We start from the raw sequence: 13,198 nt of genomic DNA on the forward strand, positions 1-13,198 counted from the left end.
CTTGACAACTTCATCTGGACTGCACCTTCTTAAGGGTGATTAAGGTCAGGAACTAAATTTTATTCATACCCTGCATCCGTTGGAGGAGTTTTGATCTAGGCAGCATTCCAATGTTTTCCTACCTGATCTCCCTTCCTGCCAGGGAATCCGATCCTCCCAGGAAATCCAGGATCACCCTGCATTAACAAATGAATGTTAGAAGAAGGGACTGCAGGATGAAGAAGCAAAATGCTGCAGAATCTGCAAATCTGAAACAGAAAATGCTGAGTATACTCAATAGGTTGGACAGCATGTGTTAAGAAGGAAAGTGAATACATGTTTCAGATCAAAGACCTTTCATAGAAACTGACACTGAAATAATGTTCTCTGTTTGGGTGAAACATAGACTCTGTTGTTCTCTTCGCTGATGCTGCCGACCAGATGAACATTTTCAGCATGTTTCCAGCATTTCCTGTATATATCAATAGAATAAGTCCACACTGTTGAGAAACAGGACTTTAGTTTTCAATTGGAGAAAGACTGTTCAATATGAACAGCAAAAGACGATATTTTCACAAAACAAAAAGGCATGAAGAGGAAAAGGTTGCTTCACTATATTTCTCATCTCTTCATCTTTTTCTTCTCTTCCTCCCTTACAAGCAATGGAACATTTTAAAACTTACACGGAAAGATGTTAACAGTATTATGTACACTGTATGGAAACAAGAAAAAAAGAAATCAAAATAAATTTATTTCAAACTGTGTATATACTACGTTTTCTTGTAAGCACTTACAGGAAAATAAAGAAACACAGTTGAATTTATGAAAAATTTTACATAAACAAAGACTGACAAGCAATCAATGTGTAAAAGGAGACAAATTCTGCAAATAAAAAGTAATACCGAGAATATGATAAACACGACAAGTCTGCAGATGCTGGAAATACAAAGCAATACACAAAAATTCCTGCAGGAACTCAACAGTTTATGCGGCATCTTTGGAAATAAATAGATAGTTGACATTTCAGGACTCATGATGAAGGGTCTCAGCCCAAAACATCGCCTATTTATTCATTTCCATGGATGCTGTCTGACCTGGTCCATTCCTCCAGCAGTTCGGAGTTCCAAAGAGTCCTTGACAGTGAGCCAATAGATTGTAGAATCAGAAGTCCAAATGAAACTTGTTTAGAAATCATAAGTTTAGCAGGAAGATATTTGGTCAAAAGGCTCTTCTTTTGTTTTATTTAGTTTTTTTAAAATATAATTCTTTATTCTTTATAATTGTTAAATATTTTTGTTGCATATCATGCCAACACACCATAGCACATGTAAATATATGGGGAAAATAAAGTTTGCCATTTGAGTAGTTAGTTCTTATTTTGCGCATTGGGTGTTTGATGTTTTCTTTGAACAGGTTCCATGGCGTCTCTTTATTCTGTGGCTGTCTGGGGGAGGAAGAATTTCAGAGTTGTATTCTGTATACAGCACATACTTTGATAATAAATATACTTTGAATTTCAAATCTTTGAAAGACCGTTCATGCTTTGTCCAATGCTTTGTGATTGTAGCTATACAAGCTCCTCATCTGTAAGAGTCCAAACAGGTTCCCTTTGACAGCGTTGTGGAATCAGTTCCGCCCTCTTTAACTGGTGCATTTTTGAAGCTCCTTGCAACTCCATAACTGAAAACATTCTTCTCCTGTCTTCTCCAGTCCTTTTGCTGATGAGATCAAGTCTACCTTCTCTCATCACTTACTGGCACGGAGACAGTGAGAAGTGTCTCTTCGTTCTGCTTTGTTAAACCACTCACCATCCTGAAGCACTTGAGCTGCTCATGGTTTAATCCTCTCTGTTCAAAGGAGAATTGTACAGATGGTTCTCATCTATCCTCACAACTGAAGTCCCTCCTCCCTGATAGACATTTTGTGCCCTTTCTGTTTCTATATCTTTCCTGCCGTGAGGTGCCTACAACATTCTAGTTAAGCTTGACTCGTATTTATTAACGTTGTAGCATAGGAAGATTGTGTATAAGAAGGTACAAGAGCCTCAGGACTCACACGACCAGCTTCAAGAACAGTGATTACCCTTTAACCGTCAGGCTCCTGAACCAAAGGAGATAACTTCACACAACTTCACTTGCCTCATCACTGAAATTTTCCCACAACCACTTTCGAAGACTCACTTTCAAGGACTCTTCAACTCATGTTCTCAAGATTTTTGCACAGTTTGTCTCCTTTTGCACATTGGTTGCTTGTCAGTCTTTGTTTACATATAGTTTTTCATAAATTCTATTGTATTTTTTATTTTTCTGTAGATGCCTGCAAGAAAATGAATCTAGGTGTTGTATATGGTGACGTATATGTACTTTGATAATAAGTGTACTTTGACTTTGAATGGGGAGGGGAATTAAAGTGACTCCAAAAAAAAAATTCCACTTTCTTACCTTACTTCCTTTCTCTCCATCTAAACCGCAGGCACCTTTCGTCCCTTTGTCACCCTGTAAAATAAAACAAATGTGTTACATGCACAAAGTGCTGGAAGAACTCAGAATGTCAGGCAGCGTCTGTGCAGAGAAATAGTTTGGGGTTAGAAGCCAGAATAAGGCGGTGAGGAGAGGGAAGCAGGTGATAGGTGAGATCAGGTGAGAGGGAGGTGAGATGAAAGAAGAAGTTGGGAAGCAATAGGTGGAAGAGGTGACAAGAAAGGAATCTGATTGGAGAGTTGAGTGGATCATAGGAGAAAGGGAAGGAGGAGGGGCACCAAAGGAGATGATGAGCAGGTGAGAAGAAGAGAAGGGTTAAGAAGGGAGCCAGAATGGGGAATGGAAAAAGAGAAAAGGAGGAAAGTGGTGAAATTACCAGAGTTGGAGAAATCATTGTTCAGATCATCAGGTTGAAGGCTACCCAGACGGAATATGAGGTGTTGCTCCTCCAACCTGAGAGTGGCCTCATCGTGACAGTAGAGGAAGCCGTGGACTGACATGACAGATTGGGAATGGGAAGTCATAAAGGTGTTAATAACCATAAATGCTGATAGCTGTGGACACTGGCTCACAGTATACACCAGCCAATGTGTATAATAGCCATTTATGTATATCAGCCTTTTGTGTACACAATGTTTTTTTTGACTAGTTATATACACAAGTCTTTTGTATACACCAGCTCTTCGCCTTCAATAGATACTCCTGTGTGCAAGCACAAGCTCTTCACTTTCTCCAGCCTCTTATGTGCCCTGGATCAGAGAGCATGCCTTACATGGATAGGTTGAGTGAACTAGGGCTTCCCTACTTGGAGTGAAGCAGGATGAGAGTTTAATTGATACAGGTGTACAAGATGATAAGATAGAACGGACAGCCTGTGCCTTTATCCCCAGAATGGAAATGGCCTATATGAGATGGCATAGTTTTAAGGTGACTGGAAGAAAGTATATGGGGGATGTCGAAGGTAGGCATTTTTACACAGGGATTGGTGAGTGCGTGGAACGTGCTGCCAGGGGTGATGGTAGAGGCAGATACATTAGGGACATTTAAGAGACTCTTAGATAGTCTCAAAGATGATAGCAAAATGGAGGGCGATAAGGGAGGAAAGGATTAGATTGATCTTGGAGCAGTTTAGAAGGTCAGTACAACATTGTGGGCCGAAGGGTCTGTAATACGCTATATTCTATGATAAAATTAATTTCCACTTCAACAAGTAAACAAAGTATGTGTACAAACCAGTTTATGCAACCTTATAGACAAGATTGCATGCCCAGACTCAAGAACAGCTTCTACCTCTCTGTTATCAGACTCTTGAACTGACCTCGTATGATAAGATAGATTCTTGGCCTCACAATCTATCCTGCTATGATTTTAAATCTTATTGATTACTTGCACTCTATCTTTCTCTGTAGATTTTACAGATTAATCTGCAATTTTATTGTTTTTACCCTATACTGTCACAATGCACTGAGTAAAGATTTGATCTGTATGAATGTTATGAAAGACAAGCTTTTCACTGTATTTTGGTTCATGTGACAATAATAAACCAACTTCAATGCTGGTGTTCCTCAAAAAAAATCTTGACAGTTGAGATGTGGATCCTTAGAAAGCATCCCATCACACTGCTGGGGTATACCCGCTAGTTGAGTGGTGTCACAGCAACAACCTTGCACTCAATATCAGTAAGAACAAAGAATTGATGTTATCTTCAGAAAGGGTAGGATGAGGGAACACACACCAATTCTTACAGAAGGATCAGAAGTGGAGAGAGTGAGCAATTTCAAGTTTCTGGGTGTCAACATCTCTGAGGAGATATCGATACAGTTACAAAGAAGGCATGGCAGCAGCTATATTTCATTAGGAGTCTGAGGAGACATGGTATGTCAAAGGCACTTGCAAATATCTACCGATGTACCATGGAGAGGATTTTAACTGGTTGCATCACCATCTGGTATGGAGGAAGGCACTACTCAGGATTGAAATAAGCTGCAGAAAGTTGTGAACTCAGCTCCATCATGACTCTACCCTTCCTAACAACCAGGACATTTTCAAGGAGCGATGCCTCTGGGCCAGAACTGCCCAGCTCACCATATCTGTGTGGGTTAGTAACTGAGTCTTTTCTCAGAGGTTGGTGAGAGTGTGGAAGTGGTAGACGGGGGTTCAATTCCAACATTTAGGAGAAGTTTGAATTGAACAGAGGTGGCAGGGGTGTGGTGAGCTATGGTCCTATTGAGAGTCAATGGGGCTGGGCAGAATCACGGTTCAGCCAGATTCGATGTGCCCAGAGGTCTGCTTCTGCGCTGTTGAGCCTCTAAATTGACTGTAACGACTCTAAATTAGTTGAAAATTTGTATGTCAAAATCAAGGTTGGAATGGCACTTCCTACCAAAAAAAAAATCCACAGGTATTCACAGTGCAAGTTCTGAACAGTAAATATTTCATACAGCACACCTATCATAATAACTTACTGTGGTGAACTACATATACCTGTCTGGACATGCCCCCCCTGCTGACTGCTCCTGTAGCAATTCCCACTGACCATGGCTCCTCCCACAGACCCCGGTATAAAGGCAATTGAGGCCTGAGTCCTGCCCTCAGTCTCCAGGATGTAGAATGGTGGTCAATTGCTGCTTGTTCTTTCCTCCAGTCAATAAAAGCCGATATCTCGCCTCATGGCTCAGAGAGTTATTGATGGTGCATCACTTACTTTAGGACCTTTTGTCCCCATGTATCCTCTATCACCCTGGCTTCCTTTCGCTCCGTCGACACCATTCTTCCCTGGAATGCCCTAATAAGAATCCACCCAAGGAAAAATACAGTTAGCAATAGAAACAGACATCAAGTAGCATAACCTGAACCTGCTCAGGAACAGAACGGTGAAGCATAGAAAAGACCCATGACTGTAGACCACCGCTCCATGGTTCAGATGCAATCTTGGCTTTGTTGTACATTTACCCATGAATTAAGTTGAACGAGCACACATGTCAAGCAGTGTATTTACACATACATTAACAAAAAAAGCTTGGCAGAGGATGTGATGGCTGGTAAAATCCTAACTTCCCCAGAACATACTGGTGTAATTCTACACTACCATCTTCACCTCAACCATTACTGTCTGGTTTTGGAGCTGCATCCTCTCATAATTTACAAGAGCTACAGCAAACTGCCAAGTCTGCAGAAAGGGTGATTGGCTGCAGTCTACCATCTCTACAGGACCGGTATGGATCCAGGACAAAGAAGAGAGCAGGAAAAATCAAAGTGGACACTGCACACACTGCAAACTGCCTTTTCTAAAAGCTCCCTTCTGAAAAATGTAGTAGGGCCATTAAAACAAAAACTTCACACCACCTTAAAAATTCTCTCCCCCCCCTCCCCGGGCAGTAAATCTGATCAACCTTTCCAGTTAGCCTCCCCGCCCTCCTCTACCTGTCACCACCGTCACTGCATTGCTGTATAAACTTTAAACCATTTTTTGATAATGCTGCTTACATTGTAAATGCATGTGGGTATTTATGTATTTATGCACATTTTATTCCATACCCATACTTTAACCTCTGACTTTATTTTTATATCACTTTGTATTTTTTAATTGTTGAATGTTGTTTTTTGCTGCATGTAGCTCCCTGACCATCACACAACAGTATTCTCAATGCATGTAAATATACTGTATACAACAAATAAAGATGATTCTTGATCCTTGATGCCAAGACGGGAGATCATGCTTCCAAGCAGCAACACAAAATAGGAGTCAAAAGTCTTACCGGTTTCCCCGGTTCCCCCGCTACACCTTGCTCACCCTAATAGCAAAAGACAAACAATAATTTAGTACATCTTCAAATCTAGCTTTGAAATATTAAACTGGATTAGTTTTACAAAAGGTGAAGCAGGTGCTCACTTGCAAACCTGAGCAGTAATTGTTGCCAGGATATCAGAATCAGAATCAGGTTTAATATCACCAGCATATGTCGTGAAATTTGTTAACTTAGTGGTAGCAGTACAATGCAATACATAATAATAGCAAATTAAAAACTGAGAATTAGGATAAATATATATATTTAAATTAAATAAGTAGTACAAAAATAGAGATAAAAAAGTAGTGAGATAGTGTTCAGGGGTTCAATGTCCGTTCAGAAATTGGATGGCAGAGGGGAAGAAGCTGTTCCTGAATCATTGAGTGTGTGTCTTCAGACTGCTGTACCTCAGAGACTCAATGGGTCAGGTAGCAATTATGGAGGGCTATAAACACTCAATGTTTCAGACCAAGACCCTTTATCAGAACTGGAAATAAAGAGAGAAGAAACCAGAATAAGGTGGGTGGAAGCAAAGGGGGTCCAAGCTGGCAGGTGATTGGTGAAACCAGGTGAAGGGGAAGGTGGGTGGGTGGGGAAGGCCGCATGAAGTGGGAGGTGATAGGTGGGAAAGGTAAAGGGCTGAAGAAGGAGGAATCTGATAGGAGAGGAGAGTGGACCATGGGAAGTGATAGAAGAGAAGAGGTTAGACAGGAGACAGAAAGGGAATGAGAAAAGAGAGCTATTCTGAAGGGTACTGGTAGGGTTTATCATTTTGTGGAACTACTATCTTCTTGGCCTTTTCAAAGGTTTGCATTGAGATCTGGAAACGTTCTGGCTGGTGACACAAAATGAGGTACAATTAAAATGACTCTCAGCCAGCATTTAATGTCATAACACTGAAGTTCTAACAGTACACTGAAGTGGATTGGTTAGATGGATGCAGGTCATGTGATAGCAGTATCCAATAGAAAGCAAGAACATTATTTACCCACAAGAGATTCTGCAGATACTGGAAATCTTGAGCAACACACACAAAATGCTGGAGGAACTTTGCTCAAGTACTCAGCCGAGGGACTTCCTTTTAAGAAAGCCAGTTACACAATAATTTTACTGTTGACCACATGCTCTGACTAGGACAGGTGTGGACAAAGGAGTTACCATCCGAGATTTAAAGGCATCTTGTGGACAAAAAGCTGCAGAGAGTTGTAAACTCAGCTAGCTCCATCATGGGCACTGGCCTCCCCACCATTGAGAACATCATACTCTGGCATCTCTGCCTTTCCTCTCAGTCCTGAAGAAGGGTCTCAGCCTAAAACATCGACTGTTTATTCATTTCCACAGATGCTGCCTGACTGGCTGAGATCCCCCAGTGTGTTGTGTGTGTTGCTTCATAGACTGATGCGTCAAAAAGATGGCATCCATTATTAAGGCCTCTCACACCCACCTACCCCCACCATCGTGGTTCTCATTACTACCATCAGGGAGGTAATACAGGAGCCTGAAGACACACAGACAATGTTTTAGGAACAGCTTTTTCTACTCCACCATCAGAATAGTTCATGAACAATATCTCACTATTTTTGCTCTTTTTTTTGCACTACTTCTTTAGTTACATATCTTATTATAATTTATAGTATATTTTATGTATTGCACTGCACTGCTGCCACAGAACAACACATTTCATGAAGTACATCGACAATAATAAACCTGATTCTGATTGGCGCTCTGATGAAGTCCTAGTGCTGAGTCACTGCATTCACCACAGCTTTGTACACCGAAGAAATGTGGACGGTGGCGTTTCAGCGAGAGTTCACAAACTGAACATTCATACATTGAGGAATAGTTGCATCGAATGCGGTGGAACGCAGGCTCATACCTTTTGCCCGTCAGGACCTCTGGCTCCTGGGAAGCCTGGTGAGCCTTTATCGCCTTGGTCTCCTTTCGGTCCCTTGATGGAAAAGAACAAAACAAATCAGATGGCATATTTCAATGCAGAAAGCATTGATGCAAATTGTTACCAACATCTTTTGGCTTACAAGTGGCTGAGGATCCACATATAAGGGAACATGAAAGATTTTGAAAGGCAAGGAGGATGTCACTATTAATGACGTGGTTTCAGGGTACGTGGTGGCACATGATAGAATAGGCCAAAGTCAGATTGGTTTTCTTAAGGGGAAATCTTGCCTGACAAACCTGCTGGAATTCTTTGCGAACCAACAGGCAAGATAGACAAAGGAGAGTGTGGATGTTGGTTATTTAGATTTTCAGCATGTCTTTGACGAGGTACAGCACATGAGATTACACAAAAAAAAAAAAAAGGGCTAATGGTTTTACAGAAAAGATAGCAGCATGGTAGAAGATTGGCTGGCTGGCTGGAAGCAAAAGTGGGAGTAAAGGGGACCTTTTCTGGTTGGCAGCCAGTGACAAATGGTGTTCTACAAGGGTTGATGTGGTGCCTGATGTTTGTGGGTCCAGGGCCATGGTCTGGAGGTCTGTCTGAAAATGTGGGTGGGTGAGGGGGGCCTAAAAAGGGGTTTGGTTAGCTGTTGAAGCTTGTGTGTTGTTATGCTGAACATTGTGGGCATACCATGTTAGCACCAGAACGTTTGGCAACACTTAAGGGCTGGCACCAGCATATCCTTGGTTGCTAACACAAACAACGCATTTCACTGTATGCTTAGATGTACATGTGATAAGCAAATAATCTAAGGCCAAAAATGGTAAATCTAAAATCAAAAATCTAAAATATAAACCAAAATCTAATGTCTAAATCTAAAGTCAAAATCTAAAGACTAAATCCAAAGTCTAATACTGAAATCCAATGTCTAAAATATAAAATTGAAATCTAAAATCGAAATCTAAAATCAAAATCTAAAATCGAAATCTAAAATCTAAACCTAAAATCTAAACCTAAAATCTAAATTTAAAATCTAAATTCCAGCCAAGCAGGGATTAACTCAATGGATTAACTAGAAATGTTGATTGTACTTTTTTCCATCGATACTGCCTGTCCTATTGAGTTCCTCCAGCACTTTGCGTGCATTTGCTCTTTGTGATATTTGTACATAACTTTGTTGAGGAAGTGAAAGGGTGAGTTATAAGTTTTGCAGATTGCATGAAAGTTAGTGGAGTTGTGAATAGTGTAGAAAGTTGTTTAGGTTATAATGGGATATTGACAGGATGAAGATCTAGGCTGAGAAGTGGCAGGTGGAGATCAACTTAATAAAGTGTGAAGTGATTCACATTGGAAGGTCGTAATTGAAGGCAGAGTACAGGGTAAATTACAGGATTCTTGGCCATGTGATAAATCATGGGGTCCATGTCATTAGATCCCTCAAAGTTACAGCACAAATTGATAGGGTTTTGAAGAAGGTGTATGGTGTATTGCTCTTCATTAGTCAGAGGAATTGAGTTCAATAGATGTGAGGCAATGTTGCAGGTATATAAAACTTGGAATATTGTGTTGAGTTCTGATTGCTTCATCATAGAAATGTTGTGGGAGCACTGGAAAGGTTGAGGAAGAGATTTACCAGGATGTTGCCTGGATTAGAGAGGGTGCAGAGGAGATTTACCAGGATGCTGCCTGGATCAGAGAGGGTGCAGAGGAGATTTACCAGGATGCTGCCTGGATTAGAGAGGGTGCAGAGGAGATTCACCAGGATGCTGCCTGGATTAGAGAGGGTGCAGGGGAGATTTACCAGGATGCTGTCTGGATTAGAGAGCATGACTTATGATGAGAGGTTGAACAAGTTAGGGCTTTTTTCTTTTTCTCTCTGGAGCGAAGGAGGATGAGAGGTGATTTAACAGAGGTGAACAAGATGATAAGAGACATAGATCAAGAGGACAGCCAGAAACTTTTTCCCAGTGCCGAAATGGCTAATTTTCAGGTGATTGGAAGTAAGTACAGGGGGGTGTCAGAGGTAAATTTTCTACACAGAGACTACTCTCTGTATAAACTGAATGCATAGAACTGGCTACTGAATGTGTGGAATGCCTTGCCACGGGTGATGGTAGAATTAGCTCAATTAGAGATAGGCTCATGAGTATTTGAAATAAGGAGGGCTACCAAATGTGGAAGGGAAGGGCTAAATTGATCTAAATTAAATTAAATGTGGAAGGGAAGGGCTAAATTAAAAGGGCTAAAAGGCTAGCACAGTATTGCGGGCTGAAGGGCCTGCATTGAGCTGTCATGTTCTACGTTCTAATTAACCTGGAATTATCCAAACTTGTCGGACACTTTTACTGGCCTTGTATTTCCAGATTTTTCCAAAGCTTAATTAACAAACTGGAAAGTTGGTAATAACAATAATTTAAGTTGCTTATAATTCAAATCACTATCTGCAGGATGTGAACCCTCATCCTCTGAATCCTCCACAAGATGTCACCAGAGCACGTACCTTGTCTCCCCTTGGTCCTTCTTCTCCTTTCGTTCCCTTTTCTCCTTCACTTCCCTTCTGACCACGGTCTCCCTGTGAGAAAGTGAAAGTTTACCAACACCTAACCTCTTCAGCAGCAATAAAATATTTCCAATTTTTCCTTTTCTAACTTCTATAATGTTATTCCTCACCATCTCTCCTTTGATTCCTCTAATCCCAGGAGTTCCAATGACAGCAATTGCTTCACCCTGCATAGGGAACATAAAGAAATGATTATTAGTTCTATGAATGGCCATTCCACTGTTGTTATTGTTTATAGAATTGCCACATTTTTTCCATTAAGGCCATTTGTCTAGGTTGGTGTTTCCATTAGTCCCATGTCCTCAGTTATTTTTGGGTAGGTACGTGGGTATGTCTTTACCAAAGGAGGTGTAGGCACCCCCTTCCTCCGCTAGCCTGCAGGGTACCCTAGAGCAAGATGTAGCACCTGCTGAGTCCCCTAATCAGGGTTATGTGAAGTCATGGGAGCAGGAGGTGGATGGTCATATGAGCAGCTGGTGCACATCACAAGCCTTGGTTATGTGACCGCATGTGGCCAGGCAGACAATCTTTGAAGAGTGTTGATGATGGTTGAGGTCTCCCGTCTTGGAAAGACGCTGCCCAGGAGAAGGCAATGGCGAACCACTTCCTTGGAAAAATTTGCTAAGAACAATTGTAGTCATGGGAAGACTGTGATCGTCCTCAGCATACGACATGCACATAACGAATGGATGTGACGGGAGGAATATGAAGAGCTACAGTCTGAATGCAGGTCAACAGGATTAAGCAGAATAATAGTTTGTCACAGACCTGTTCCTGTGCTGTAGTGTTCTATGACTCTATTTCTGAGGAACTTATTCCCTTGCTCTGAGGTGTACTAATTTCACCCACAGTTCTCCTTTAGTACACTTGTACTAGGGCCAATTTACAGTAGGTGAACCCACAACTAGCATTCCTTTGGGATGTGGGAAGAAAGTGGAGGACCTGGGCGAGACAGTCAATGTTTCAGGAGACCATGCATACACTGGAGGTCAGGATCGAACCAGGGCTGTGAGGTAAAACCTCCAACCACTGTACCGCCCATATCTAAAATAGGACCAAAATTAGATATGATGAGGGCAGGATCTTCATGAGCAGGGAGACTATGTGGACATTTCTGAGCTGTTCTTTGTGAATCTGCATGTATCTTGACCTTGTATATCCATGCTTTGTGTTTTTAGCCTCAGTTGTTCAATTGTACTGGAAAGGGATCTTACACATCCTCCAAAAAAAATGGCATCTCTGATATTCAATTCTCCTTCATTGGGATAGGTAGCTCATACTTTTCAGGGTTTTATACAAAGGCTGCCTCCTCTCAGGGGTAGATTTCTGAATTCAAGGACACAGACTTGGACGTTAGATTTGAGAGGATGAGGTGACATATTCTCACACAGAGCCTTGTGAATATTTGGCATTCTCTCTTTCAGCAGGCTGTGGGTGACTTTTCACTGAGCATTTTCACACTGCAATCAATACACTTTGAGACTGTGTAGGAAATAGACTTGGGCTGAAGGATTAATGACAATTTTACTGAATGTTGGAGCAGGGACAAGCGACCTGTTCAGTGCCTGACTCGAATTGTTGATAGCTGTCAGGTAGCTTCTGAAGAGTTGTCCCTTTTCACCCTGCTTTGTCACAGTAGACAGAAGACAAGCAGAAAGCAAATGTGAGATACAAGACCTGGGTTTATGTGCTCAGTAAAATTGCTACATACCTTATCTCCTTTCTGTCCAGCAGACCCATGCTCTCCCTATAATGCAAAGACAAAGGATTTTCCTCAGCTTAAATGTTACAACAGCTTTCTGTGTATCTGCCCTCTTCACCACTGGAACTCTAACTCCACCTATAAGCTTACAGATGATGCCACCATAATGGACCATATCTCAAATATCAAAGACTTGGAGTACAGGAAGGAGACTGAAAATTTAGTTGAAGACAACAATCTTACCCGCAATCTCAGCAAAACACAACACCTTTAGACTACAGATAGACTGATACTTCATTGATCCCAAAGGAAATTAAATGTCACAGTAGTGTTACAAGTGCACAGACATAAATATTAGAAGTAAAAGAATAAAAAATAAGTTACCACAAACAGCCTAACAGGAGGGAGTCATCACTTCTCTGGCGGTAGGTTGACTCACTATAGAGCCTAATGGCCGAGGGTAAGAATGACCACATATAGCACTCTTTGGAGTAGCACAGTTGGCTAAGTCTATTACTAAAAGTGCTCGTCTGTTCAGCCAAAGTGCCATGCAGAGGGTGAGAAACTTTGTTCAGAACTGCCAGGATTTTCCATAGGGTCCTTTGTTCTACCACAGCCTCCAGTGTGTCCGGTTTGACTCCAATAACGGAGCCAGCCTTTCTAATCAGTTTATTGAGCCTGTTGGCATCACTCGTGTTGATGCCATTTCCCCAGCACACCATCACATAACAGATTGTACTGGTGACAACAGACTGGTAGAACACATGAAGGAGAGGCCTGCATACTCCAAAG

The 13,198-nt window shown here is 41.5% G+C and overlaps 1 protein-coding gene across 1 annotated transcript in view; it reads right to left on the bottom strand.

Moving 5' to 3' along the window:
* The window catches only part of col7a1 (collagen, type VII, alpha 1), a 320,662-nt gene that overhangs the window by 13,521 nt on the left and 293,943 nt on the right, over nt 1–13,198 (bottom strand). The window contains exons 106-113 of the mRNA XM_059943970.1: nt 12,416–12,451; nt 10,815–10,871; nt 10,645–10,716; nt 8,124–8,195; nt 6,218–6,253; nt 5,164–5,244; nt 2,421–2,474; nt 123–176 (exon numbers count right to left, since the gene is read on the bottom strand). Of these exons, the coding sequence (XP_059799953.1) occupies nt 123–176; nt 2,421–2,474; nt 5,164–5,244; nt 6,218–6,253; nt 8,124–8,195; nt 10,645–10,716; nt 10,815–10,871; nt 12,416–12,451 (462 nt within the window). The remainder of the gene's footprint in view (nt 1–122; nt 177–2,420; nt 2,475–5,163; nt 5,245–6,217; nt 6,254–8,123; nt 8,196–10,644; nt 10,717–10,814; nt 10,872–12,415; nt 12,452–13,198) is intronic.

This window comes from Hypanus sabinus, chromosome 19, assembly GCF_030144855.1.
Source record: "Hypanus sabinus isolate sHypSab1 chromosome 19, sHypSab1.hap1, whole genome shotgun sequence".
Taxonomy (NCBI): Eukaryota; Metazoa; Chordata; class Chondrichthyes; order Myliobatiformes; family Dasyatidae; genus Hypanus; species Hypanus sabinus.